The sequence below is a fragment of the Hibiscus syriacus genome, unplaced genomic scaffold (genome assembly GCF_006381635.1).
Source record: "Hibiscus syriacus cultivar Baekdansim isolate YM2019G1 unplaced genomic scaffold, ASM638163v2 tig00110578_pilon, whole genome shotgun sequence".
NCBI lineage: Eukaryota > Viridiplantae > Streptophyta > Magnoliopsida > Malvales > Malvaceae > Hibiscus > Hibiscus syriacus.
In genome coordinates, this window is record NW_024062789.1 from 1085103 (window position 1) to 1112138 (window position 27036).

Genomic DNA, 27036 nt, shown 5'->3' on the forward strand with positions numbered 1-27036 from the left:
TATAAATACAATTTATAAAAATATGAAATATAAATATTTTTAGAAAAGAAATAATAAGAAAAAAGTTACGGTGGAAGGACTGAAGGAAAGCAAAACGTGGGGGCAGATCACAACTGCCGTGTACATCAGGCGTGGCTACTTGAAACAAAGGAGAACTCTTCTTCCTTTTGTCTTCAGCTCTAAAACAGGAATATTCACTGTTTATGGACCATATTATTCATGCTGTTGGGAAATTAGATTACAAACTAGAAGGGCACTGAATAATTAGTTAAAAAACTATTTATCTATTTAATCATAACCCAATTTTTTTGGTTTCGATTATAAATTATTAAAATTTTATTTTAAGTTTACGATAAACTCGTAATAATAAATTTATTTATTTATGTTTATTTATAATATGATTAATCGATTTTTTGAAAGATAATTAATCGATCTTAGTTACCGCGTATGGGTAACTTTTACCAGACTATATTACCTTGAAGAAGGATTGGGTAAACTACCCTGAGGTCACTAAACTATGAACTTGATTTTATTTAGATCATTGAACTAAAATTTTTATCAATTAGATCATTAAACTTTTAATTTAATTTCAATCAAATCACCGACCATTAATTATTAACAAATTCGATGACATTGTAGTCAAACAGATTTATATACTAACACATTTTATTATAATTTACATATTCTATTAATTTAATCATAATTTTTGATAATTCAACAAATTTAAATATTTATATTTAAGAATTCTATTGATGATCATGAAATCGTAATTTTAGTTATAATAATATCATCATTAGCACCATCAATCGATTTTCTTTTGATATCTCAAACCAGAATTCATTCTCTTTAATTTCCAAATTGAAACCAAAATTTCTTCTCTTCGATACCCAAATTGAAACCAAAATTTCTTCGATGTCCTAAACCAAAATTCCTTCTATTCATTAAAAATTTGATGTTTCAGGAATTAGGTGATTTACGATTATAATGATGTGTTCAAGGATTGAATTGATAGAACTATCAAATATAAAGAGTTAAATTATTAAGTTATTTTAAATCAAGATTAAATCGATATGATATATACATAATGAGAGCTAAATATGTTATTATACAAAATTAAATATCATGTCAGAAGTTACATCAACAGTTAATTACAGATGGTTTTGATTGAAAAAATTGAAAGTTTAATGACCTAATTTATAAAAGTTTTAGTTAAGTGATCAAAATAGATTTGGACCGATAGTGTAGTGACTTGGGATGGTTTACCTAAACGATTTTACCAGGGTATCCACAGCAGTCACGCTCGCAAAGAAAGTATTCTGTAGAAACTGTTTTCTACAAACAACAAATACCGTATAGAAATACGTATTTCTTTCTTAATGATTAGAGAGAAGAAGAAAAGAGTATATCAGAAGCCTAAGTGGTACACTGTTTCTCTGATTTTGATATGTTGAAGGCGAAGCAAAAGGAAATAAACTAAAAAATCTTTAATAAAAAAAACCAAACCCAACGAATGGCAAAAAAAATATATATAGAGAGAGAGTTCATGTTTTTGCTGAACCAAAGTGACATCTCTTTCTGCATTTTGGGTTTTCTGTTTTTATCTCTCTCGTTTCAGGTTTCAATAGAAGAAAACCAGGTGGGTTTTTTGTTGTTGTTGCCATTTAGTAAAACTTTTAGTTCTTTTAATTTTATTTATTGATCAGTCTGCATTTTTTAGCATCTGGGAGTATAAAAGATTGGATCTTTATTAGAAATCAGTTTGATTTTCAAGGTTTTTTCCCTTTACTCCATGTTTTAACTTTGACTCGATGATGTTTCCGCTGATTTTGGCGCATGCTAGGTATTTTTTTTGTTAAATATTATTGCTTTCTCCATTCTTTGAGTACCCATTTGATGCATTTTTGGGGTAAAGTTTGGAACTTGTTTTGATCAAAGCTTTTTGTTTGAGTTTCTTCTTAATTTCCCCTTTTTTTCATGTGTCTCAGTTGTCTAGCTTGAAAGGTCCTCGAATCTGTCTGTTTTTAGGAATCTGGTAGATTTTTTGCTAATGATAATCTGGGGCTTGGTCAGTGTTGATCATCAAAATCTATACTTGCCTCATTTCTTGCTGCATATTTATAGAGCTGAATGTAAATTAATGATGGGCTTTGTTGTCTCTTTGCTTTTTATATTCATATAGTTCATTGTTTCATATCAACTATAGATGGATTGCCCCTTGTTGTTGATTTGGATTTACTTTATCATGTTAAACAAAAGTCTGGGGGGACTCATTTCCTTCATTAGATACTTCATCGGTTCTCAAAAACGTCATTAGATGAAGAGTTTTCAGAGCTTTATTGACATTTTCAAGTGGTTTCTTCTCCCCCATCTTACATTGTTGATGTGCTTCAAGGATCTTGTACTGTTTTTATTTTTTGCTATAGAATACGGCTAAACTTCGTTTTTGTTATAGAAGTATTATGATATTGTTCTGTTTGTTTGCCATGGAGATTTCAAAGGTGCTCATGAATCGTATTTTGGGTTTTCTTGTGTGTTTCGATATAATATAATCATGTAGGGATTTGTTTTTGTTTTTACCCCTGTTATGAGTTAGACTTCCACTTCTGTCAGTATTGGATATTGCCATTGGGTAGATAAATTAATGTGTATATATATATATATATATATATATACCCCTAAGGTATCACCATACATGGTATGGTACTTGTTTCACTATCGTTATTGCTGGCATTTGTTTTATATTGATGGATTCTTGATTCTAATGCAGTAAGGAGTTGCTGGTTTTCTTGCTAAAAGGTTGAGGTTTTATAGATAATGCAGGGTAAGAACATACTTTATAAGCAAGATCAATGGATGGTAATCTGATGGCTGATCCTGATTCAGAGTCCTCTACATTGGGATTAAGGCGCATAAGCAACTCACTTTTCAATATTCCTAATTTCCTTGTTGGATTTAGCACTAAGGGTCCTTCGGATTATGATTCGGTACGAAGCCCTACATCGCCTCTCGATTTGAGAGTTTTTGCAAATTTTAGCAACCCATTTGGTGTCAAGTCTCCTAGATCACCATCTCAAAGTGGTTGTCAAAAGGAGTGGGATTGCAGTAAGATAGGTTTAGGCATTGTGAATGTGCTTGCTGATGACATTAAACCGGACAGCGGAGACCTTGATTCTCCGATGAGAAAGAACATAATATTTGGACCACAGGTGAAGACTAAATTTCCTTCTTCCTCTAGGTATTCCCATGAAGTCCTCGGTAATTCTATGAAATCCAATTCTTTGCCTAGGAATTACATAATCTCACAGCTTTTCCAAGCCGGAAAATCCAATACCAAGTCAACAGTTTCTAATCTCGGCTTTGGAAATGAGGAAGTACAAGTAGAACCAAAACTGGATCCTGGGCTTTCCCCTTCTTTTATTTCCTCTACTGAAAACCCGAATTTGAGTTCCAGAAGTTTTTGTTCAGAAAGTGGAACCATCAACATTAATAGTTCACCTGTGCCAATTGGCAGACCTTTGCAAGTAGATAATTCTTGGGTAAGTAAACCAAGTTCACTTCCTATACTCTTTAGCCATAGCATGGTGTCTGTTTCTGCACGTGAGATAGAGCTTTCCGAGGATTATACTTGTATAATTTCTCACGGTCCGAACCCTAAAATTACTCATGTTTTCGGTGACTGTATTTTGGAATGTCACAACAACGAGTTAACCATTTTTGACAAAAATGCTGAACCTTGTACCAAAGTGCCTCCGCCAGGTAACAGCAAAGGGACTTCAGCACTGTATGCCTCTGATGAGTATTTGAGCTTCTGTTACACTTGCAAGAAAAAACTAGAGAAAGACGAAGACATTTACATGTACAGGTTTGTACTCTTCACATCCCCTTACAACTTGTTACTTTGGGTTGCGTAATGTTGTAATGGCTGAGACTGTTTTATCTTCCGAGTCCTGCAGAGGCAAAAAGGCATTTTGCAGCCTCGATTGCCGCTCGGGTGAGATTTTTGCTGAGGAGGAAATGGAGAAAACTTGTAATAATTCCTCCAACGTTTCTCTGGAGCAGAGCATTGATGAAGACCTCTTCCCAATGGGTTTGTCCATTAACATGTAATGGACTATTACTATGATTGCTTTTTGCAGGCATCCATGCCAAGAGTGATAACTTTAACCTGGATGATCACCTGTTCATGAAGAAAGAGCTGTTTATGTGAATCTATTGGCAGCCATGGATGATCGACACCTAAATAATGAAGTCATGGATAACACAGCATCGGGTTTAATTTATTGTCCGGAGGTAGGTATAATATTAATAGACCGTTGCATTATAATTTTGATTAGATGAGTTAGTAGTGGCCGGACGAGCCCCATCTCATCGGTTTTCTTTTTCTTTTTATCTTTTGTTACTGTTGCTCTTGTGAGCTGCTGCCCAAACCTCTTGAACTCGAAGAACTCATTGTTGAATTCTGAATGTATGCGACATTGGCTCAATTAATTTACTTGTCTGTAACAAGTTACAGTTTACGATGTCGGTGGGGCAAATCTGTTTCAGGTTAATGATATTGATTTCTGGGTTTTCATGGAAGCTTTGGAGCCAAAAAAGAAAGAAACTAATGGAAGCAAGGTCGAGGCATGAATCCAAAACATGGTACAAGTCTTCCTATTTTTGCTTTTGCACAACATGAAACAAGAACCATTGAATTTGGTGGTGAGGCGAAAAATAATTATAATTAGCGAATCATTGTTTAGGTAGCACCCACTTGATAGTCAACCATCCTTTTCAAAGAAATAAAGAAATCCAAATGAAATGGTCCAATCCATTTATCTTTAGCATTAACAAGTGCTAAACCCGTAACGGAATAGATTAACACATTTATTATGTACACAATGCTAAGGAAAAAATTGATCAATATTTTAAACCAAATTTTCAACGCACTAATTCTGGTTGAACTGTTTATATAAATGAATAAATAAGTTGAATGACGTGGCAACATGACTTACAAGCAGAATGAAGATAAAAAAGTTCCGGATGTTGTCACCACGTGGTAAACGGGCATTGGGTATAAAGCTGTTGAATTTGATCCAGCATGTATGGATCTGGTTTTATGGACCACATATATCTCTATTTGGAATTACCGGTTTGCCCTATCATAAATTCATAATAAATGACATTTTAACTTTTATATATGTAAATTTTATATAAAATAAGATTAATATTATTTTAAAAGAATATTAACGTCTCTATAAAAAAAATCGATAATCTAAATCACAAAATGAATATATAAATATTTGTGTTTGTATATAAATCATTTAAATATATTTTTTATACAACATTTAAGTTATTTTTTTCCTCTTGGTTCTAAAATTTCGTCTTAATTAATCCGGATTGATCCGCGTTACATATCTAACTTTGGTGGGTGAGTCTCCCAATAGGAGTTTTATGCATATACAAAAACTCGAACTCGAGACTTTACTTAATAATATTAAACTTCTTACTATTTGAACTAATCTTTATTAGTAACATTTAAATTATTTATAATTCGAAGGTCGACTCTCTTTTTATCATCCTGTTAAGTATAAGGGGTTCAGTTCATATTTCTAAACATACAATTATATATTTAAAATAAATAAAATAATGACTATTTATGTGAAATGGTATGCAAATTTCAAATTCAACAGCCAACGGACGGGAAAGGAAAGAAATTGATTTTTTTTTTATATACTCAAATAAAGATTTTCCGCGTAATTATCACAACCAAAAGGACATTTATGTCTTTCACGTAGCTTCCTTTGACAAAAATTGGAAAAGATGAAGATAGAGCAAAGTAGAGCTTCCTGCTTTCTCTCATTCCCAACTCCTCCCAAACAAAGTTATAAAAAAGGGGAACATCATAGAAATGGGATTCGTGATATGGAGCTCTTGCTATTTGCAAAATCCCATTTCCAACTCTCAATCCGTCTACTTTAACCTCAGAAATGCAGACTCCAAGAGAAGGAAAAGCTTCAAGCCTCCAATGGCTTCTCTGTCCCATCAAGACCCAAACGACCACGTTTCCAGCAAGAGGAGGGCAGTTCTTCTCGTGGGTATTTCCATTCTTCCTCTCCTCCAGTTCAGAGCCAACGCTATTGAAGTCTCCACCATAAGTAAGCCTCATTTCTTTTTAGAATATATATATATATATATCTTTCAATGTTTGTTCTTTCTATTCTATTTGTCTTCCAACTTGTACTTGAATGACTAGGTGACCCTTTAGTGTTCTTTTGAATTTTATGATTTGATTTTCCAATCTTATAGATGAAATACTTTTTGTTATGCATGCAGTGAAATAAGATAAATAGATTCATTTACTGATTAATTCTGTCCCGTCGTATCTTATCCGTTTCCTTAGTGCTTCCAAGCAACCTTATTTTATGGTTTTCCTCTGATATACATGTCAGATTATCAATTCGGGTTGCCTTTTTATCAATTCTGAGTCATTTGTCCGACTTGCATTTCATCAACATCTGTTGGATGCATTGAGAGTTTGGATATATAATGTTTACTTTTCTAGGATTGATGCTCTATTATAATTTACGTATTTATATTCCTTTTCAAACAAAATTCTGGGAACAAGACTGTTTTCTTGAAGAAATTTCAATAGGATTTTGCTCATGTTTGTTGTAAACTTTGAAATGAAGTTCAAAAGGGTTGTTAACTGGACTGATGTCAATAACTGAACTTACCACTTTTATTGTTGTTTTTAATAAGAGATAATTAGATTGATCAATCTTCCATTATAAGAGCCAGAGATTCCTTAGACCTGTGAATGGCAAGGAGAGAGGAGCAGAGAAAAGAGTAAAAGACAAAGTGGATAAGAAGAAACAAGGGAGCTGCCAATGGCAGTTGCTAGTGGGAATGCAAAGGCACTGATTGCCTTTATTTGATTTTCCCCATTTTCCCTTATTATGTTAAGAATTCTGTTTTAGCTTTTATTATAGTTAAGTTAAATATTTAATTGCATTCCCTTCCTGGAAAAAAAGGAACATTCCTCTTAATGGTAGTGGAACAACACCGTTAGGTTAGTAAAAGTTCTACAGTGCAAAAATTTAGTAACAGGTGCCCTTATAATCTTATTGAGAATTTAGTAAAATGCTGAGTGGTTCTTTTTGGTATTTGAACAAGTAACCTTGCATGAAGGAGAAATCAGGTATGAAGTCACAGTTTCGGGACTAGTTGGCTTGAGGTTTAATCTCCAGTGAAGTGTTTACGAGTCACTCTCCCGTTTCATCTTTAAAACAAGTCTTTATGCTCATGCATGTTCTATCAAAAGTAAGCCGCATATTGTTTTCTTTGTAGTTGATATATATAATATATTGGATCTCTGGTCCTGTATGCATTATTCTTCTTGAGTCCTTTTATGAGGGCTGGTCTAATAATTGTTCACCTTCTTCATTTTCTTTATTTATTTATTTTTGGTTAGAAAATGAGGCAGAAAGTGAGGTAAACAAGCCAAAGGGAAACCAAAAAGCAGAGGTCCGAGTCTCACTTTTTTATCCTATCCAGTCTATTTGCTTTTATAATGTTTATTTCTTGATTTATTGACTAAGTTTCGAAAAATCCTTAACGGAGTAGTTTGCATGGACAGGAAGCACAGGGAAACTCACCATCTAATCCCTTTCTGTCTCTTCTGAATGGTCTTGGATTATTTGGTACCAGTGTGCTTGGTCCGCTCTATGCTTTGGTTCAGAAGGAGAAGAAAACAATTGATGAGGCCCTAGAGTTAGTAAGTCATCACTTACCTTTAAAGTCTAATTTTGTTTACAATATAGATGGTTTTGAGTATTAAAGAAGAGTTAAAGAACCTATGGGAAGAAATAAAAATAAGAAAAGCCATTTACCTCCTTTCGGATACTCGGACCCTTTTCAACCTATGTTACTCGCAAGTGTGAATGTTGGATAGAGGCATTTTTCTGACATGGGTATGTTCAATTTCTTTTTTCTATGTTCTTTTATTTGTTTGGAGGGTTCTTGGAGGCTCATATCCCTTCCATTTCTGAATATGTGTCAGACTTGGAATTCAAAGAAAATGAAGAGTTGGAGCAACATAGTTTTCAACAATATTATTGTCTTTCCAGTCCTCAGTGTTGGAAAAATAGACTGCTGCAAAACGAGGCGTTAGCAGTGACTGAAAAAATATTAAATAAAATAATCAATCAGAATAATAATCGTGTCGTGGTAAAAATCATTGCCTTAGAAACAAATTCGCCCCGATGTGTGTAATCGCTGCAGTAGGCGGACCGTTCTCCCGAGGTTAACACGGCTCTCCAAGAATTTGTACACTCGAAAACTGGAGTGAACTTGATGGTATTGCTCTTCTCTTAACTCAAACAACACTCTAAAGATAGGAGTATTTCAAAGCAAATGTTTGCTTGGGATGATACAAAATGAATGAAATAGCTCTCTATTTATAGGTTAAATAGTGAGGGCAAAATAGTCATTTCCAATGCTAGTGGAAATACCTAATTTTCCAATATTCAATGAGCATTACCTATTTTCCAATAATCAATGAGCATTACCTAATTTTCCAATATTCAATGACCATTTACCTAATTTTCCAATATCAATATTCAATGAGCATTACCAACATTCTCCCACTAATGCGAAATAATTTTTTCGTAAAGATGAGAGCAATGAAGGTAAAACACGAGAAGAACAATAGCGAGATTAGTTGCTTAAGCACTAGTGACCGTATCTGGAACTACTACATAGTGATGATGAGCAATCCTTCTCTTAGATAAGTGAAACTAGTCTTGAACTTTCTAAGATTGGGGTAAACTCATAACACACAACTAACCTCTTCATCCACCAAAGTTCTCGATGTGTCTACAAAGAATATATACAAAAGCGTATATATGTTTAGCCCTATTTCCTCAGGATTCTAATAAGTGTACTAGAAAAACGACTCAACGTTTTTTATAGAAGGTGACTAATCCTTCTCACTTACATAGGTTATTTCATCAAGTTTATCTCAACATAAACCACTCAAACTGAGCTATGAAATAATTAAGAGCTCTTATAATAGCTCAACCTCACAAAGGGTATGGTGACTTTCTTCAAGTTCATTAAAAATGAACCACCCAAACTCTAGGATAAGAAGTCATTAAGAATAAATATTCAACCTCATAATTCGGTGAATTCAATATGTCCTTCTCACTAGGAACTCCCATTCAATATGTCATTCTCACTAGGAACTCCCATTCAATATGTCATTCTCACTAGGAACTCCCAAACTCTTAGGTTTGAATTCATTAAGAGTTTAATAAAACTCATCCTCTCAAGCGGTAAGTTCATCCAGTCCTTCGCGATTAGAACTACCCACTCAACTCTGGGTTATGAACTTATTAAGAATAGATATTCAGCCAAAATTGGTAAATTCATCAAGTCTTTCTCACTAAGACCACCCAAAGCCTGAGCTATGAATTTATTAAAGGCAATTAAGCTCATCCTGGGCATGCACATTATTCATCACATGGATAGGCAGTAGGAATGTGCACTATGAGTCTTTCCATGGTTTCGTTTGACTACATGGAACTTAGATAACTAAGTTGGGTATCCACCATGAATTCCTCAACCAATGGGCTTTAGACCCATCTCCCTCGACGAATCTAGTACCAAGGATCTGCTAGGTTCATTTCCGACTTCACATACTCTAAAGAGAGCACTTCATTCTTTATTAAGTGTCTAATTGATTCATGTCTTATGCTAGTGTGTCTTTTCTTATCATTGTAAGCTTGGTTTTTAGCCACACATATCGCAGCTTGTGAATCAAACAATAAAGAAATCGGAGGAGTCGATCTTCTCCACAACAGAATATTTGCTAACAAGCTTCTGAGCCACTCGGCTTCTTGCCCAGCTAGGTTAAGAGCTATAAATTCTGACTCAATGGTAGAACGAGCAATACAAGTCTGCTTTGATGATCTCCATGAGATTGTTGCTCCACCTAAAGTAAAGCTTACCTCATCATTATCAGAAACCCAGTTGGCATCACAATATCCTTCTAGTACCGTAGGATATCCTAAAAAACTCAAGTTTCCAATCAAAAGTACCCTTAAGATACTTCAATAAGCTTCTAAGAGCAATCTAGTGTTCACCACTCGGATTATGAGTATATCTACTTAGTTAACTCACAACATAAGCAATATTAGTACGAGTATAGTTCATTAAGAACATTAAGCTACCGATTAATTTAGTATATTTTGTTTGGGAAACGCTACTTCCTTTATTCTTAAAGAGATATATGTTAGTGTCACAAGGGTTCGAACAGGGACGACATCAAAACTGTCAAATTTCTTTAACACTTTCTCAAGATAGTGTGTTTGACCTAAAGAAAATCCCTTTCTAGTAATTTTGACTTCTAAGATTACATCAACTTCTCCCAAATCCATCATCTCAAATTTAGTGAACAAGAAATTGTTTGTTTTGTTAATGGACTCAATGTTAGAACTGAAAATCAACATGTAATCAACATACAAAACTTATGATGACGCAATCAGTACTAATAAGTATTTGAACCATTCACAACAAAACCAAAACTAAGTATAGTTTTATGAAATTTCTTGTACCATTCTTCCAATATATATCTCCTCATCTAGATCTCCATTCAGAAATGCAGTCTTAACATCCATTTGATGTACTCGCAACTTATGAATGGAAGCTAGTGCAAATAATGCACGGATCGTTGAGATGTTCATAACGGGAGAGTAAAAATCAGAGTAGTCTAAAATAAACTTTTGAATGAATCCTTTGACAACTAGCCTTGCCTTATACCACTGAATCAAACCATCTGGTCTTATTTTCTTCCGGAAGATTCATTTGCTACAGATTGGTTTAAATTCTCAAGTATGATTAGACATTATCGATTATAGTTCATCATTAATAGCGCTTTTCTAGAACTAGTATCGATAGATCTTATAGCCTTTTTAGGATCCTCATATAATATTTAAGCTATATGATCAGAAAGAGAGTCTAAATCATTTATCCTAGAAATAAAGGAAGTGATAAAATTTGGTCCAAATAGCCTTTTACTTCTTTTAGTCTCGAAATCAATTTCTTGAGAAAACCTAGCAGGAATACTAGAAGAAGTTGATAGAATATTTTCTTTTTAAATTTATGTATTTAATCTACATTTTAAGACACCCCCACATTTCTAACATTTTGGGATATCCATAAGTGTCTTGTAAATCATGTAAACAAATACTCAATCATACTAGAATAAAGTTTGTTATGAGTTTTAGTCATAAAACTATATTTTAACAAACTCAAGTTTTGTTTACAAATAATTATATTCTCAAAAGTTTTGAGAAGTTACAAATCATTAAGATTAAAATGCATAAACCATTATGAAATAGATAATCTCTTTTCTTTCCTCTACTTAGGAAAAATCACTTAGAGATTTAATAGCTACAACACACTCTTTTAACTCCCTGCACTAAGTTTTAAGAGTTTTTATCTTGTCATAGTATTGGAATAGTTAGTATAGTAATGAACAATGCACCAGGTAGGTTTCTATGAAAGAGAGGTGGTGCACTAGGCACTCATAAGTACCAAGTCTTCACAGAACCAATCCTAGACATGCACTTTTATACTCATCAAACTACTTTTCGATAAATTATTTATAGATTTTTTCTTTCTTAAGACTTCTTAAAGAATTATGCTTGATACTTTTAATCACAATAGTATCTTATTAAGCATATATATATTTTGGTCTTGCACTACTATCTTATCCTTAGTAGTACTACCTTAGTCTTTACTAGTGGTTTTATCTCATTTCATAGTATCTCTAAGTTTTAAAGACTATCTTAAAGGCTCATGCAATCTAATTCATGTATTTAAAAAAACATGAATTAGCAGATAACAAGTCTAAATAATCTGACCTCGCAGGTAGAGTCATAATTTCCAAATAGACTTATTCATCCTCACCATGCAACTACTTCAGCCTTTGCATCATCATTTTTAATCAGCATGATCCCAAATTCCATCGTGACAATCTCTTCATCTGAACCATCATCTCTTTTAAATCTTTTGAAGTCAAATGAAGAATATACATGGTTAGTCACGAAATTAATTTACTAACAATAATTTGATTGTGACAAGATCCTTATCTTTAGGATTTTGGTTTCTTATCTTCAAGATGTGGAAATCAAATCGAATTTAACAACTATTCAGTTTGAAGAATCTTCTCGTTCAACATCATCATCTTCATGATTCTCCAAAATTGCAACTGTTTTGTTATCTTTATAGTTTCATAGCTCAACTCATTGTACATGAACCAACCATATTAAAATTCTTAAACACATAATAAAGAATTAAATAAGGCAGGCCATGGAAACATGAAACAATTCACTAAGAATAAAACGACCATCTACCACCTTTAGACAAAATTGTTAAAGCTTAATTAATTGTCATTAAAGCTTAATAAACAATTCAATTGCTTGCTAGAATAGAACCATTAAAAACTCTATTCAAAGCTTACCGTTTTTTTTTTCTTCATGATTTTTCATTATTCAAATATTAATCCATTTATCACCCAAATGAATTGTCAATAAAAAATTACCACTAATGCATATTCAACCGATGCATCATAAGCACAACACAAATGTGTCAAATTTTTAAATGTAATCTTAATCCACATTTAAAAGTTTCTTTTACTGTTTCATCATAAACACATAAATCTTAAGGCATAATAATAATGCCATAAAACAACCAATAACTCTAAATCAAAAGTTATGACCGCATAATGATTATAATATATTCATGTTTTCCAATAAATACCATTTCTTAAAATGATATTATAGTTTTCATTGTCCTTAAACGCATTATATATACCATTTCCAATAAATTGTTAAAGAATTTATAATTGCTTTCAAATGTACCTAACGCATATCGATCTTAAAAATTATGAAGCACTAATCTTTAAAACATTGAAAGCATATATTATTAATTCAAGCATTAAAATATTGAAACCACTAAAATTCATGGCATCATTAATGCATTAATCTCATGCACTTATCACTATTAAAACCAATGTTAAAAATAATATTTAATGGCTTTAATGCTAACGTGCATATGTTTTAAACCTCATACATTATTATGCATTAAAAACTCCACGCATTAAAAGACTTTCAATGGTTTTAACATGAAATTGAACTACCAATTAAATTGATAGTATTGTTACTATAATCAAAGTAACATACCAGACGTTTGAACTTTTATTTTCAACGATAATAGTTGAAACTCTTACTTTTTGCAGCCATACGTGGAATTTGCTTGTTCAAAGCCCATATCTGCTTTGAAGTTCAACTATGTTCGAGCATAGTAGCAGTATGAATTCGTTTTTAAATTGTTGGAAAAATAGACTGCTGCAAAACGAGGCATTAGCACTGACTGAAAAAATATTAAATAAAATAATCAATCAGAATGATAACCGTGTCGTGGTAAAAACCACTGCCTTAGAAACGAATTCGCCCCGATGTGTGTAATCGCTGCAATAGGCGGACCGCTCCCTCGAGGTTAACACGACTCTCCAAGAATTCGTACACTCGAAAACTAGAGTGAACTTGGTGGTATTGCTCTTCTCTTAACTCAAACAACACTCTAAAGATAGGAGTATTTCAAAGCAAATGTTTGCTTGAGATGATACAAAATGAATGAAATTGCTCTTTATTTATAGGCTAAATATTGAGGGCAAAATAGTCATTTCCAATGCTAGTGGAAATACCTAATTTTCCAATATTAAATGAGCATTACCTATTTTCCAATATTCAATGAGCATTACCTAATTTTCCAATATTCAATGAGCATTACCTAATTTTCCAATATTCAATGAGCATTTACCTAATTTTCCAATATTCAATGAGCATTACCTAATTTTCCAATATTCAATGAGCATTTACCTAATTTTCCAATATCAATATTCAATGAGCATTACCAACACTCAGACTATACCCTTCCCCCTACTTCCCTACCACCTTTCAAGAAAAGAAAAGACAAAAAGGAAAAGATTATAGATCAAAGAATGCTTTAGGTGTTTTCCACTTAATGTAATGTTTTGCCTTTCTTAATTAAGTTTGACTTACATTACCATGGATTTGTTTAAAATTAATTTTACATTGATTGGTACACACAGATAAAGATCAAATTGCAAGAAAAGGAAGCTGCAATTGTCTCAATGAAAAAAGACTTTGAATCAAAGTTGCTAAAAGAAAGTGAAGAACAAACCAAGCAACTCAAAAAGGCAAAGGAAGAACAATTGTCTTTATTGGATCAACTAAATTCAGCTAACAATTCAATTGCAGGCTTAGGGCAGGAACTTAAAAATGAGAAGAGGTTAATTCAGGACCTTAAAGTTCAAATAGACGATCTTCAAAGCAATCTCTTGAAGGCTGGGGAAGAAAAAAGATCCCTTGAACAAGAACTGAAGGAAAAGCTTGATTTAGTTGATGTCCTACAAGAAAAAGTTAACTTGCTCAGTTCAGAACTCAAAGGTAAGGAAGGTGGCATTCAAAAGCTCAGCTCATCCGTAGCTGAAAAAGAATCAGAGTTAAAGAACCTTGAAACCACATACAAGAAAACTAAGGAAGAACTAGAGAAAGCAAGTTCTGAGATTGAAGATTTGAAAGAAGAACTGCTGAGAAATCAAAGTGAACTTGAATTGAAAAATTCTGCAGTGGATGAATTAAATGCAAGGATAAGTTCTTTAACTGTTGAAAGAGATAATTCTAGGCAGGAATTTGGTGCTCTTCAGGAGGATTACAATAATCTGAAATTGGCTTCTGAAAATAAGGCTGCAGCAGATGCTAAGCTTTTGGGAGAAAGAGAAAAAGAAATTCAACAGCTGAAGGAAAAACTTGAGATTGCCCTAAAATATGTAAGTGAAAACAAAGCAATTGTTCTGGATTTGAACAAGGAAAGAGAGAACCTAAAGAAAGCACTTGAGGTGGAATCGAAACTTGTAAAGAACCTGAAAGAAGAACTACTAATTTCTGAGGAAACTCTTGCAAAGTCCAAAATTGAGGCTTCTGATCTGTTTGAGCAATTAAAGAACTCAAGAATGCATTGTAAAGAGCTCGAGTCTGAGATTTCAAAGGTCAGGTCCGAGTTCGATGAAGCTAAAGTAAGACTGCAGGGTAGCCTTGATGAGGCAAAACAAAGTGGCGAAGTTCTTTCCAGTGAGCTCGCAGCTGCAAAAGAGCTTCTGAAGAAAACTAGGGAGGAGCTTCAGACTTCTTCTCATGAACTGACTTCTATGACAGAAAACCGCGACAGCCTTAAAAGGGAATTGGTGGATGTGTATAAAAAGGCAGAAACTACGGCCAATGATTTGAAAGAAGAGAAAGTGATTGTTTCTTCTTTAAAGAAAGAACTGCAGGCTTTGGAGAAGCAGATCTCAAAGGACAAGGAAGCAAGAAAATCACTTGAAATGGACCTGGAAGAGGCTACCAAGTCACTTGATGAGGTGAACCAAAATATATTAAAACTTTCTAAAGATCTCGAAAGTGCTAATGCTAAAATATCTGGTCTAGAGGATGAGAAAATGGTTCTCTACAAAACACTCACAGAGCAGAAGAATGCATCTAAAGAAGCCCGAGAAAACATGGAAGATTCTCATAAGCTTGTGGTGTCACTTGGCAAGGAAAGGGATAGTTTGGAAAAGCAAGCGAGGAAACTCGAGGACGAATTGGCTTCCGCTAAGGGAGAAATACTACGGTTGAGGAGTCAAATAAAGTTGTCCAAAGTTCCGGCGAACGATAAGCCTCAGCAGAAAGATGAAAGTGAAGCTAAAGCGAAAGTTACAGTCAGTGCGAGAAAAACTACAAGGAGGAGAAAAAGTAGCTCAGAATGAGGTTCACCAGTAACAATCCTGAGCTCTAATATATTCTCGTCATGGATTGATTGTTGTTTGATAATTTTTAGCCATACCATTGTTTTGTTGTTATATAAATCTGACATCGAGTATGCTACCTAGCTAGTTAAGGAATTTACTTATGCATGTACAAATCAAATGTATGCTAGTTAAGACATTTTTTTTGCAATACCAGCGTATTGTTTTTATATATATCTGACACCGTTCATGTTAAATTAAGAAATTTTCTTTTGCATGTAAACATCCACTGTTTGTTTCAAACTGATGGAATACTAACACAAGTTCTCAAATATTTTTCTTTTCTATCATGTTTTAAAATAGACAATGGGAGACAAATATAAAATATGTCTATATATTATGATTAAATTTAAACACACGGCAATTCCTTAACCCTACTTGTGGATAAAATAAGATTTCACTTGGTATATCAAATAATAATCTTAATATAATTATATTATATATATATTCGTTCGTTCATATGAGTATACTACAAGTTTAATTCACTACTTAATTAATAGTTTTACACAATCTTAGGGTTTTTTGTCTCTATTTTAGAGTTTCGGTCGTTTTGGACCGTTTTCTATTTTATTTTATATTTTCTTTCAATCGGCTTTGGTGATCAATTGCTTTGTTCTGGTGTTATGGGCGATCTTGAGAATGAGTTGGCAAGGTTGGATTTGCGGGAGGAAGAGAGAGTTTCTTGATCTTGGTCAATCGGAATCTATGCCATTGATCTCTTTTGACTATTGTTTGGTGAGCAGGTTTCTTACTACGGGTAATATCAATTTCCAGGCAATGAGGACAATGATGGCCAATGTTTGGCACCCTATTGGCGGCATCTCAATTAATGATTTGGAGGGGGATCGCAATCTCTTTCGACTTTATCATGAAATTGATATCGAACGCAACTGGAAGGAGGGGCCCTGATTTTTTAATTCGCACCTTTTAGTTCTTCATCGACTTTCTCAAGGAGGGGATCCAAGTATGGTGGACCTTAATTCTGTTACTTTTTGGATCCCAGTCAATGAGTTGCCGGTCGGTTTTATCTCTGAATAGGCCGCTGTGCAATTAGGGAATTTTGTTGGTTCTTATATGGAGTTGATGTTGTCGCGATCACATTAGGCTATAGGGGTGGTTTACGAGTGAGAGTGTTGCTGGATGTTCGCAAGCCGTTGAAGCGTAAAATGAAAATTGCTCTCCCAAACGGGGCTTTACCTATGCTGCTTTCCAATATGAGAAATTAAAAATGTTTTATTTTGTGTGTGGTAAGCTCGGTCACGGGGAAAGCTTCTGCCTTATACGTATTTTACAACCGAAACAGGAGTTAATCCCACAATGGGATGCATCACTACGGGCCTCGCCTCGGCGCAGGGTGTATACTCCTAGCTCTTGGCTACGGGAGTATGGTGATCCGATTGAATCGGAGGATGCGACTAGTAAGGATAGCACAACGCAAACCATGAGTGGTAGTGTTCAGAGCAAGAGACAGCAGGCTTGGTTTAGGTCCTCTCATGAAGTTAATAAAGAACTGGGGAAGAGTTCGGATGTGGTTATGGTATCTGTGGAAGAAGAATTTCCTGTTGACTATGCACTTAAAGTGTGCACAATAAATGCAACTTTCGGTGATGCGTGGAGAAAAAAATGGACAACAACTTTTGTTGATTTTTTGTAATGGGTAAAGTGCAAATTTAGTCATTGCAACTTTAGTGTATTTACAAGATTAGTCTCTAAGCTTCAACTATAAATACCCTAGCTCATTTAGCTTCAAAATCATACCAAATCATTCTAGTTTTCTCTCAATACTAGAGAATTTAGATAGTTTCTTAAGAGTTGTTTTCTCCTTTTTATCAAGAGAGAATTATCATTGTTTTCTCATTGGTAAGTCGAGAGAGGTTGTAATTCTTATTTTCTCATAGTGAAATTCTTCTACCGTTGCCCGTGATTTTTACCCTAAGGCGCTCTTTTCCTCCTTCCAATGATTAAGGAGATTTCTCCAAGCTCCATTAATTACGAAGGAAGTTTTTAACGAGACCTTTAATTCTTATCAAAAAAAAATTTTTTACCCTATATTATTTAGTGGTTTTCCACGTAAATTTTGTGTCTTCTTTATCTTTATTTTTATTTTCTCAAATTATCAGTTGCGATTTTGCTCTATCCGATAGCCGTCTTCCGCAACAATTGATATCAGAGTCAGATTTGAATGTGTAATATCTGCTTATTGTCTTTGTGATTGCCACCAAAAGGTGGATCCTCCAACATAAGAAAGTGAAAAAGTATTACCCATTCTTTGAAGGTTCTAGAGAACTATTTACGATAGTGAAATAGTGGGAGCTATCCGTAATAGAAGCTATGGCAACAAAATTTGATATTGAAAAAATCAATGGGAGAAATTTCTCATTGTGGAAATTGAAGATGAAGGCTATCATGAGGAAAGATGGTTGTCTAGCAGCTATCAGTGAAAGGCCGGTAGATTTCACAGAAGACAACAAATAGATCGAAATGGACGGGAATGCTATGACAAACTTTCATATAGCATTAGCAGATGAATTTTTTCTTAAGAGCAAATTGTAAAATAAAATTGTACGAGGCCACATCGTTGCACAATAAAATTTTCCTTAAGAGGAAATTGTACACTCTCCGTATACTAGAATCTACTTCAATGACAGAGCACTTAAACACACTGAACACGTTATTTTCTCAGCTTACATCCTTAAGATGTACAATAGGAGAACAAGAACTTGCTGAACTTCTAATTCAAAGTCTACCTGATTCGTATGATCAACTCATTATCAACTTGACAAACAACAACGTCATCAGTCTAGTCTTCGATGACGTTGCAGCTATTGTTCTACAAGAAGAAAATCAGCGCAAGAACAAGGAAGACAGACAAGTAAATCTGCAACAAGAAGAAGCGTTTACAACGATGAGAGGGAGATCAACAGAACATGACCAAAGCAGCAGTCACAAACATGATAGATCAAAGTCGAGAAGCAAGAAGAATTTAAAGTGCTACAACTGTGAAAAAAAGGGTCACTTGAAGAAGGATTGTTGGAGTCTAAATAAAAACTCCAATCCACAAGGCAATACCACAAACACTTCAGATGATGGAGATGCTCTTTGCTGTGAAGCGTCAATCAACATAGAAGGAAGAAAACAATTTGCAGATATATGACTCATTGATTCGGGAGCAACATATCACATGACCTCAAGAAGAGAATGGTTCCATCATTATGAACCTGTCTCAGGAGGATCTGTGTATAGTTGTAATGATCATGCCTTAGAGATCGTAGGCGTGGATACCATCAAATTGAATATGTATGATAGAACAATTAAAATTGTTCGAGATGTGCGACATGTAAAAGGCCTGAAGAAAATTTTATTATCCTACGTATTGTTAGATAATAATGCAAGCAAAATTGAAACACAGAATGAAATTATGAAGGTGTTCCGTGGAGCGCTTGTGGTGTTGAAAGGCGAAAAGATAGCTGCAAACTTGTACATGCTGAAGGGAGAGACTTTGCTAGAAGCAGAAGCCTCTGTTGCCTCATGTAGTTCAGATTCTGCAATGTTATGACATCAGAAACTTGGACACATGTTAGAACAAGGAATGAAAGTCCTTGTAGAGCAAAATCTACTTCCAGGCTTAACAAAAGTATCACTTACCTTGTGTGAGCATTGTATAACAAGTAAGCAGCACCGGTTGAAATTCAACACGTCAAATTCTAGAGGCAAAAGTGTTCTAGAATTGGTTCATTCTGACGTATGGTAAGCACCAGTTACATCCCTAGGCGGAGCAAAATATTTTGTCTCATTTATTGATGACTACTCTAGGAGATGTTGGGTTACCCTATTAAGAAGAAGTCATATGTATTTTCCACTTTCAAAAACTTCAAAGCGCGTGTGGAACTTGATTCTGGAAATAAGATCAAGTGTTTCAGAACAGATAATGGAGGAGAATACACAAATGAAAAATTTGATGACTTTTGCAAGAATGAATGCATCAAAAGACAGTTCATAGTGGCAAACACTCCTCAACAAAATGGAGTGGAAGAGCGGATGAACAGAACCTTGTTAGAAAGAACAAGAACAATGTTGAGGGATGCAAGCCTAGAAAAATCATTCAGGGCAGAAGCAGTCAATACCGCCTGTTATTTGGTGAATCTAGCTCCATCAACTGCAATAGAGATGAAGACACCAATGGAGATGTGGACTGGTAAACCAGCTGATTATTCAAACCTCCATGTATTTGGAAGTATTGTGTATGTGATGTACAACTCCCAAGAAATTTCAAAGCTGGATCCAAAATCCAAGAAATGCAAATTCTTGGGGTATGCTGATGGTGTAAAGGGGTATCGCTTGTGGGATCCCACTGCCCGCAAAATAATCATTAACAGGGATGTTATCTTTATAGAATATAAGCTACAAAGAAAAGAAGAAGATGGTAGCACTGAAAATTCAAAGACTACACAGATACATGTGGAAAAGGAGTTTGAACAATGAGATTCTTCTAAAGCAGAACCAGCACATGATGAACAAGAACTAGAGAGTTCTAAAGCTCCAACAACTCGTTAATCAGATTGTGTAAGAAGACGTCCCAATTGGCACTCAGATTATGTTATAGAAGGTAATATTGCATACTGCCTTTTAACAGAGGACGGTGAGCCATCAAATACCAGGAGGCAATAAATAGCTCAGATGCTTCACTGTAGATGATGGTGATGCAAGAAGAAATCGAAGCCCTTCATAATAATAATACATGGGACCTTGTGCCACTACCACAAGGAAGGAAGTTAATTGGTAACAAATGGGTCTTCAAAATCAAGCGAATGGTGACGATCAAGTTGAGAGGTATCGTGCAAGACTAGTGGTCAAAGGATATGCTAAAAAAGAAGGTATTGATTTAAATGGAATAGTTTCTCATGTGGTTCGACTAACAATAGTTCGAGTAGTTTTGGCAATGTGTACTACATTGAATTTACATCTAGAGCAGCTAGATATTAAAACAACTTTTCTTCATGGAAATCTTGAAGAAGAGATTTACATGCTCTAGCCTGAAGGTTTTGAAGAAAAAGAAAAAAAGAACATGGTTTGCAGGTTGAACAAATCTCTGTACAGTCTAAAGCAGAAGCTGAGGTGCTAATATAAGAGATTTGATTCCTTCATTATTTGCATTGGATACAACAGACTTAATGCAGACCCAACAATTTTGTTATATTACTGTTGTATGTGGATGAAATATTGGTTGCATGACCCAACAAAGAACATATTGAAGAATTGAAGGCACAACTGGCTAGAAAATTTGAAATGAATGACTTGAGATCAGCAAACAAGATTCTATAGATACAAATTCACCGAGACAGAAGTAATAGGAAGATTTGGCTTTCACAAAAGAATTACTTGAAGAAGATATTGTCACGATTCAGCATGCAAGATTGTAACTCAATTTATACCCTTCTTCTTATTAACTTCAAATTATCCTCCAATATGAGTCCTAGCAGTGAAGAAGAGAAGATGGAGATGTCTCGAGTGCCATATGCATCGACAATGGGAAATTTAATGTTCGCTATGATATGTACAAGACCAGACATTGCACAAGCAGTGAGAGTAGTTAGTCGGTACATGGCGAATCTAGACAAAGAGCATTGTAATACAGTAAAGGGGATCCTGATATACATCAAATAGACCTCAAATGTTGCATTATGTTACGGATGATCAAACTTACTAATCAATGGTTATGTAAATTCTGATTATGCAGGGGATTTGGATAAAAGCAAATCTACAACAGGATATGTGTTCAAAGTTGCTGGTGGAGCTGTAAGTTGAGTTTTAAAATTGCAGTTAGTTGTGGCTACATCCACAACAGAGGCAAAATATGTAGCAGCTACACAAGCCAGTAAAGAAGCAATTTGGTTGAAGATGCTATTGGAGGAGCTTGGGCACAATCAAGATTATGTCTCTCTGTTTTGTGACAGTCAAAACGCATTGCATCTAGCAAAGAATCCAACATTTCATTCAAGGACAAAGCACATACGAGTTCAGTATCATTTCATTCGTGAAAAGGTGGAAGAAGAGACGGTAGATATGCAGAAGATTCATACCAAAGACAACATAGCAGATTTCATGACGAAGGCAATCAATGCTGATAAATTTACCTGGTGTCGATCCTCTTATTGCCTGTTAGAGACGTAAACAACATGATGGTACAAGATAGAAAAAATGCTGTGAAGATATGATTGTTCCAATCAAATCTTCAATTGGGAGATTGTTGACTATGCACCGAAAGTGTGCACAATAAATGCAACTTTCGGTGCTGCGTGGAGAAAAAAAAGGGGCATCAACTTTTGTTGAATTTTTGTAATGGGTAAATTGTAAATTTAGTCATTACAACTTTAGGGTATTTATAAGATTAATTTCTAAGCTTCAATTATAAATACACTAACTCATTTAACTTCAAGATCATCCCAAATCATTCTAGTTTTCTCATAATACTAGAGAATTTAGAGAGTTTCTTGAGAGTTGTTTTCTCATTTTTATCAAGAAAGAATTATCATTGTTTTATCTTTGGTAGATCGAGAGAGGTTGTAATTCTTATTTTCTCATAGTTAAATTCTTCTACCGTTGCCCGTAATTTTTATCCTATATTATTTAGGAATTTTTCACGTAAATTTTATAATTTTTATCTTTATTTTTATTTTTTTAAATTATCAATTACGATTTTACTTTATCCAATAGTCGACTTCCTCAATATTTCCTATCCGTAAGCCAGAGGGGATTAAGCGGCAACAGAATTCCTCAGTTGAAAACAACGATGAAGGAAAGAATGATGGAGCTATCGTTTTATCGGCAGGCCTAAAATCACAGGTCAGTCGTGTCATAAAACTCATAAGTTGGAACGTTCGGGGATTAGGGATGCCCCGGACTGTTCGTCGTCTACGGCATCTATTGAGAGATTTGAATCCCTATATGGTTTTTTGATGGAGGCAAGGGTGCAAAAATCGCGAATGAAGAAGTTCAGAAGGTCGGGAGGTTTTCTTTTTGGTTTAGAAGTAGATCCGCTTGGTACTCACGGCGGGCTGTGTCTTGCGTGGCGCACAAATTTTAACGTTACACTTCGCTCTGTTTCATGCTCACATAATGATGTTCTGTTTACTTCTGATGTGGACGGGTGTACTTGGCGATGCACTGGTTTCTATGGAGACCCTGTAGAAAGTTATCGAGGCGAGTCATGGGGTTTGTTACGATAACTAAATGATACTCCGGATGTACCGTGGGTTGTCATTAGAGATTTCAATGAGATTATTTTTTCGTTTGAGAAGGAAAGGGGTTTGATTCGTGGTGAAAGGCAAATGTCTGCTTTTCGTGAGGCCCTTGATGATTGTGGGTTGATCGATCTAGGCTACAGAGGCTCTTGGTTCACATGGGAGAGGGGTAGGTTAGCCTCAAATGTTATTAGAGAAAGGTTGGATCGAGGTGTTGCAAACGAGGCGTGGAAGGATTTATTCCCGAATGATATCCTGACACATCAACTGCATACTTTTTTCTGATCATTGTCCGCTGCTTTTAAACACGATGGTGATTACAAACACGGTTCGTCGATGGTACTTCAAGTTCGAAGCCTCATGGTTGCTGGAGGAGTCTTGCGAAGTTGAAGTTCAAAGGTTATGGTCTAAAGCTGAGGGGATGGTTCCAGATAAACTGAATCATGTGTGTCATGGTTTAGATGCCTGGTTTAAACGAATTTGCTGTTCTATTCCTATAAAAAAAACGAATTTGCTGTGAGAAACGGCTAACAGTAGTTGACTTGATGAAAAGTTTGAAGGATTTATAAGATCAGCAGCCGACGGATGACGTGTTAGGTGATATTGTGGATACTAAATTGCAGCTTAGTTTAGAAGCTGATAAGGAGGAGCTGTATTGGGAACAATGAGCTCGAGCCAATTGGCTTAAATTTGGTGATAATAACTCAGCGTTTTTCCATAGATTTGCTTCCCAGAGGAAATTGAAAAATAGGATAATGCCATTGGAGACGGAGGATGGAACGATGATTGAGACTGATATAGGTTTTGATGAGTTAGCCCGCAATTATTTTCTGAATCTGCTCACTTCAAATTCTGATTCAGGAAATAGTAAAATTCTGGATGGCATTGGTACAAGTATTACGGAGGATATGAACCGATCACTAGGTTTGCCTTTCACTTATGAGGAGGTGACGAATGCAATCAAGTCAATGTCTACTTTAAAAGCGTCGGGGGAGGATGGTCTTGGCGCTCTGTTCTATCAGCGATTTTAGCACTTGGTTGGGGCTGAAGTTGCTGAGTACTGCATTGGCGTTTTGTTAGAACAGTTTGAGATGAGTTCAATAAATCAAACTTATATTGTGCTAATTTCAAAGACGGACAGTCCTACTCGGTTAGCGCATTATAGACCTATTAGTTTATGCAACGTCCTTTTCAAAATCTGTCCAAAAATGTTGGTGAATCAGATGCGAGATCTGCTCCATAGTTGTGTTGATGAAGCACTTGTTGATGAAGCTCAAAGTGCGTTTGTGCCAGGCAGATTGATTTCAGACAACATTATAGTTGCCTACAAAGTCTTATATTCTTTGATGAAGAAGAGGAAAGGACACAAGGGGTATTTCGCTCTAAAGCTAGATATGAGTAAGGCTTATGATAGGGTCGAATGACACTTTGTTTGGGCGGTTATGAGTAAAATGGGTTTCTTTCCTCAGTGGATTGATTATGTTAAGCGTTGTGTTTCTTCAATTTAATATTTGGTAGTAATAAATGGTATTGAAGGTTAAAGCTTTGTTCCTCAGCGGGGTATAAGACAAGGGGATCTTCTTAGCCCCTATCTCTTTCTTATCTGCAGTGAAGGGTGTTGTGAAATTCGGGTTAATTTCCACCAATAACAGATTCACCGTGAAAACTATTATCTAGGTGACTAGTGTGAAAACGATTGTACTAAAAATCACCCCAAGGTAGATTCCCAGGAAAGAGGAGGGGTCACAATGGTCCCTCTTAAAACCCACTTTCCTTAGACAGAACTACCAAGACAAGTAATTTTAATAGGACAATAATTGACAACAACTATACCCGACAATAGCTATTAAATAGACATAAAAGAGAACACCAAAATATTTCACTAATAGAGGAAATATTACAAAGAGAGAAAGAATACAAATAGCCTTTAAAATAGAAGAAGGCTTATATTTGTGGGATGATTAACTAAGGAGGAGGAGGGCTTTATTTATAACAAAAGAATTTCCCCTCCTCCTTATACACAACCAATGTGGGACTTTTGCCAAAAACCAACAAATCTCCACCTTGGCAAATTCCACACACATCTCTAAAAAACAATCTTTTAATTTGTAACAATATTGACCAAATCTAAACAATGTTTAAACTTGACCGCAGTTACCACTTTTGTCAACATATCAGCAGGATTCTCAGTGGTCCGAATCTTCTGGATTATGACTCCACCTTCTTCTAGAATCTCTCGTACAAAGTGATATCGAACATCAATATGCTTCGTCCTTGCATGGTAAACCTGGTTCTTTGCTAAATGAATAGCACTCTGACTGTCACAGTGCACTTTGATGTGCTTTTGTTCTATTCCCAATTCACCAAGCAACCCTTGAAGCCAAATTGCCTCCTTCACAGCCTCTGTAACTGCCATATACTCTGCCTCTGTAGTAGACAAAGCCACTGTTGACTGTAAGGTGGACTTCCAACTGACTGGTGCCTTTGCAAATGTAAACACATAACCAGTAGTTGATCGACGCTTGTCCAAATCACCTGCATAGTCTGAATCACAATACCCAACTACACACTGACCATCTTGTTTGTCCTGCTGAAAGACCAAACCAACATCTACGGTGTTTAGAATATACCGCAGAATCCATTTCACAGCTTGCCAATGCTCCTTTCCAGGATCATGCATATACCTGCTCACAACCCCAATTGCCTGTGAAATATCGGGTCTCGTACACACCATTGCATACATCAAGCTACCAACAGCACTTGCATACGGAACCTTTGACATGTATTCCCGTTCTGCATCATCCTTAGGTGACATGGATGCACCGAGCTTGAAATGAGGAGCAAGAGGTGTACTAACTGGTTTTGACATCTCATTTATGCCAAAACGTTTTAGTACCTTCCTCAGATATTCTTTCTGAGACAAACAAAGCCTCCCCAATTTCTTATCCCTTGATATCTCCATGCCTAGAATCTTCTTCGCTTCACCAAGATCCTTCATCTCAAACTCCCTGTTCAATTGAGTCTTTAGTTTCGCAATTTCTGTCTGACTCCTGGAAGCTATCAGCATATCATCAACATAAAGAAGAAGATATATATAGGATCCGTCTTCTAGCTCACGTAAATACACACAATGATCATATTGCTTCTTGTGTACTTCTGCCCTATCATAAACTTGTCAAATCGCTTGTACCACTGCCTTGGAGATTGCTTCAATCCGTACAACGATTTTTCTAATTTGCACACCATCTCTTCTTTTTCAGCAACTTTGAATCCATCTGGCTGAGTCATGTAGATTTCCTCATCCAAGTCTCCATGTAAAAATGCAGTTTTTACATCCATCTGAACTAGTTCCAAATCCAACTGCGCTACCAAAGCCAACAAAATTCTGATGGAGGAATGTTTTACAACTGGAGAAAATACTTCATTATAATCAACTCCCTCCGTTTGAGCGTAGCCTTTAGCCACCAATCTTGCTTTGTAGCGGATGTTATTCTTGTCAGGAAATCCATCTTTCTTTGCATATACCCACTTGCACCCAATTGCCTTCTTTCCCTTCGGAAGACTAGCTAGTTTCCACGTCTGATTCTTTTGAAGGGATTGCATTTCTTCATTCATGGCAATCCTCCACTTTTATGTTCTGAACTTTGAACTGCTTCATTAAAAGTGGCAGGAACGTCATCAATTGCAATTGGTGATGCAAAAGAGACCATATCAGCATAACGAGCAGGTTGTCTAATGGTCCTCTTTCCCTTTCTGAGTGCAATTGATTCATGTTGCTGTGGAGGTTCTTGGGTCTGAACCTCTTCTTCATCTGACTCTTCTTCTACCATAGGAGAGTCAACATCATTTCTTTACTGGTTGGGACAAATTTGCTTCCTTCAA

The 27036-nt window shown here is 35.4% G+C and overlaps 2 protein-coding genes across 3 annotated transcripts; both read left to right on the top strand.

Moving 5' to 3' along the window:
• The first annotated feature begins 1492 nt into the window (after positions 1–1492).
• LOC120133339 (FCS-Like Zinc finger 10-like) lies at positions 1493–4185 on the top strand. Of its 2 annotated transcripts, none has more exons than XM_039149945.1 (3): positions 1493–1636; positions 2768–3862; positions 3954–4185. In XM_039149945.1, the coding sequence occupies exons 2-3, from the start codon at positions 2850–2852 to the stop codon at positions 4105–4107; spliced, it is 1167 nt and encodes a 388-aa protein (XP_039005876.1). In that variant the 5' UTR covers positions 1493–1636; positions 2768–2849; the 3' UTR covers positions 4108–4185. The 2 variants fall into 2 exon arrangements, with proteins under 2 accessions (XP_039005876.1, XP_039005877.1); XM_039149946.1 differs by having other exon boundaries at positions 1522–1636; positions 2812–3862.
• A 1651-nt stretch (positions 4186–5836) lies between these two features.
• Positions 5837–16066, top strand: LOC120133337 (MAR-binding filament-like protein 1-1). The gene is made up of 4 exons (XM_039149944.1): positions 5837–6137; positions 7454–7506; positions 7619–7756; positions 14159–16066. Exons 1-4 carry the CDS (start codon positions 5891–5893, stop codon positions 15872–15874), a joined length of 2154 nt encoding a protein of 717 aa, XP_039005875.1. The 5' UTR covers positions 5837–5890; the 3' UTR covers positions 15875–16066.
• The last annotated feature ends 10970 nt before the right edge of the window (positions 16067–27036 follow it).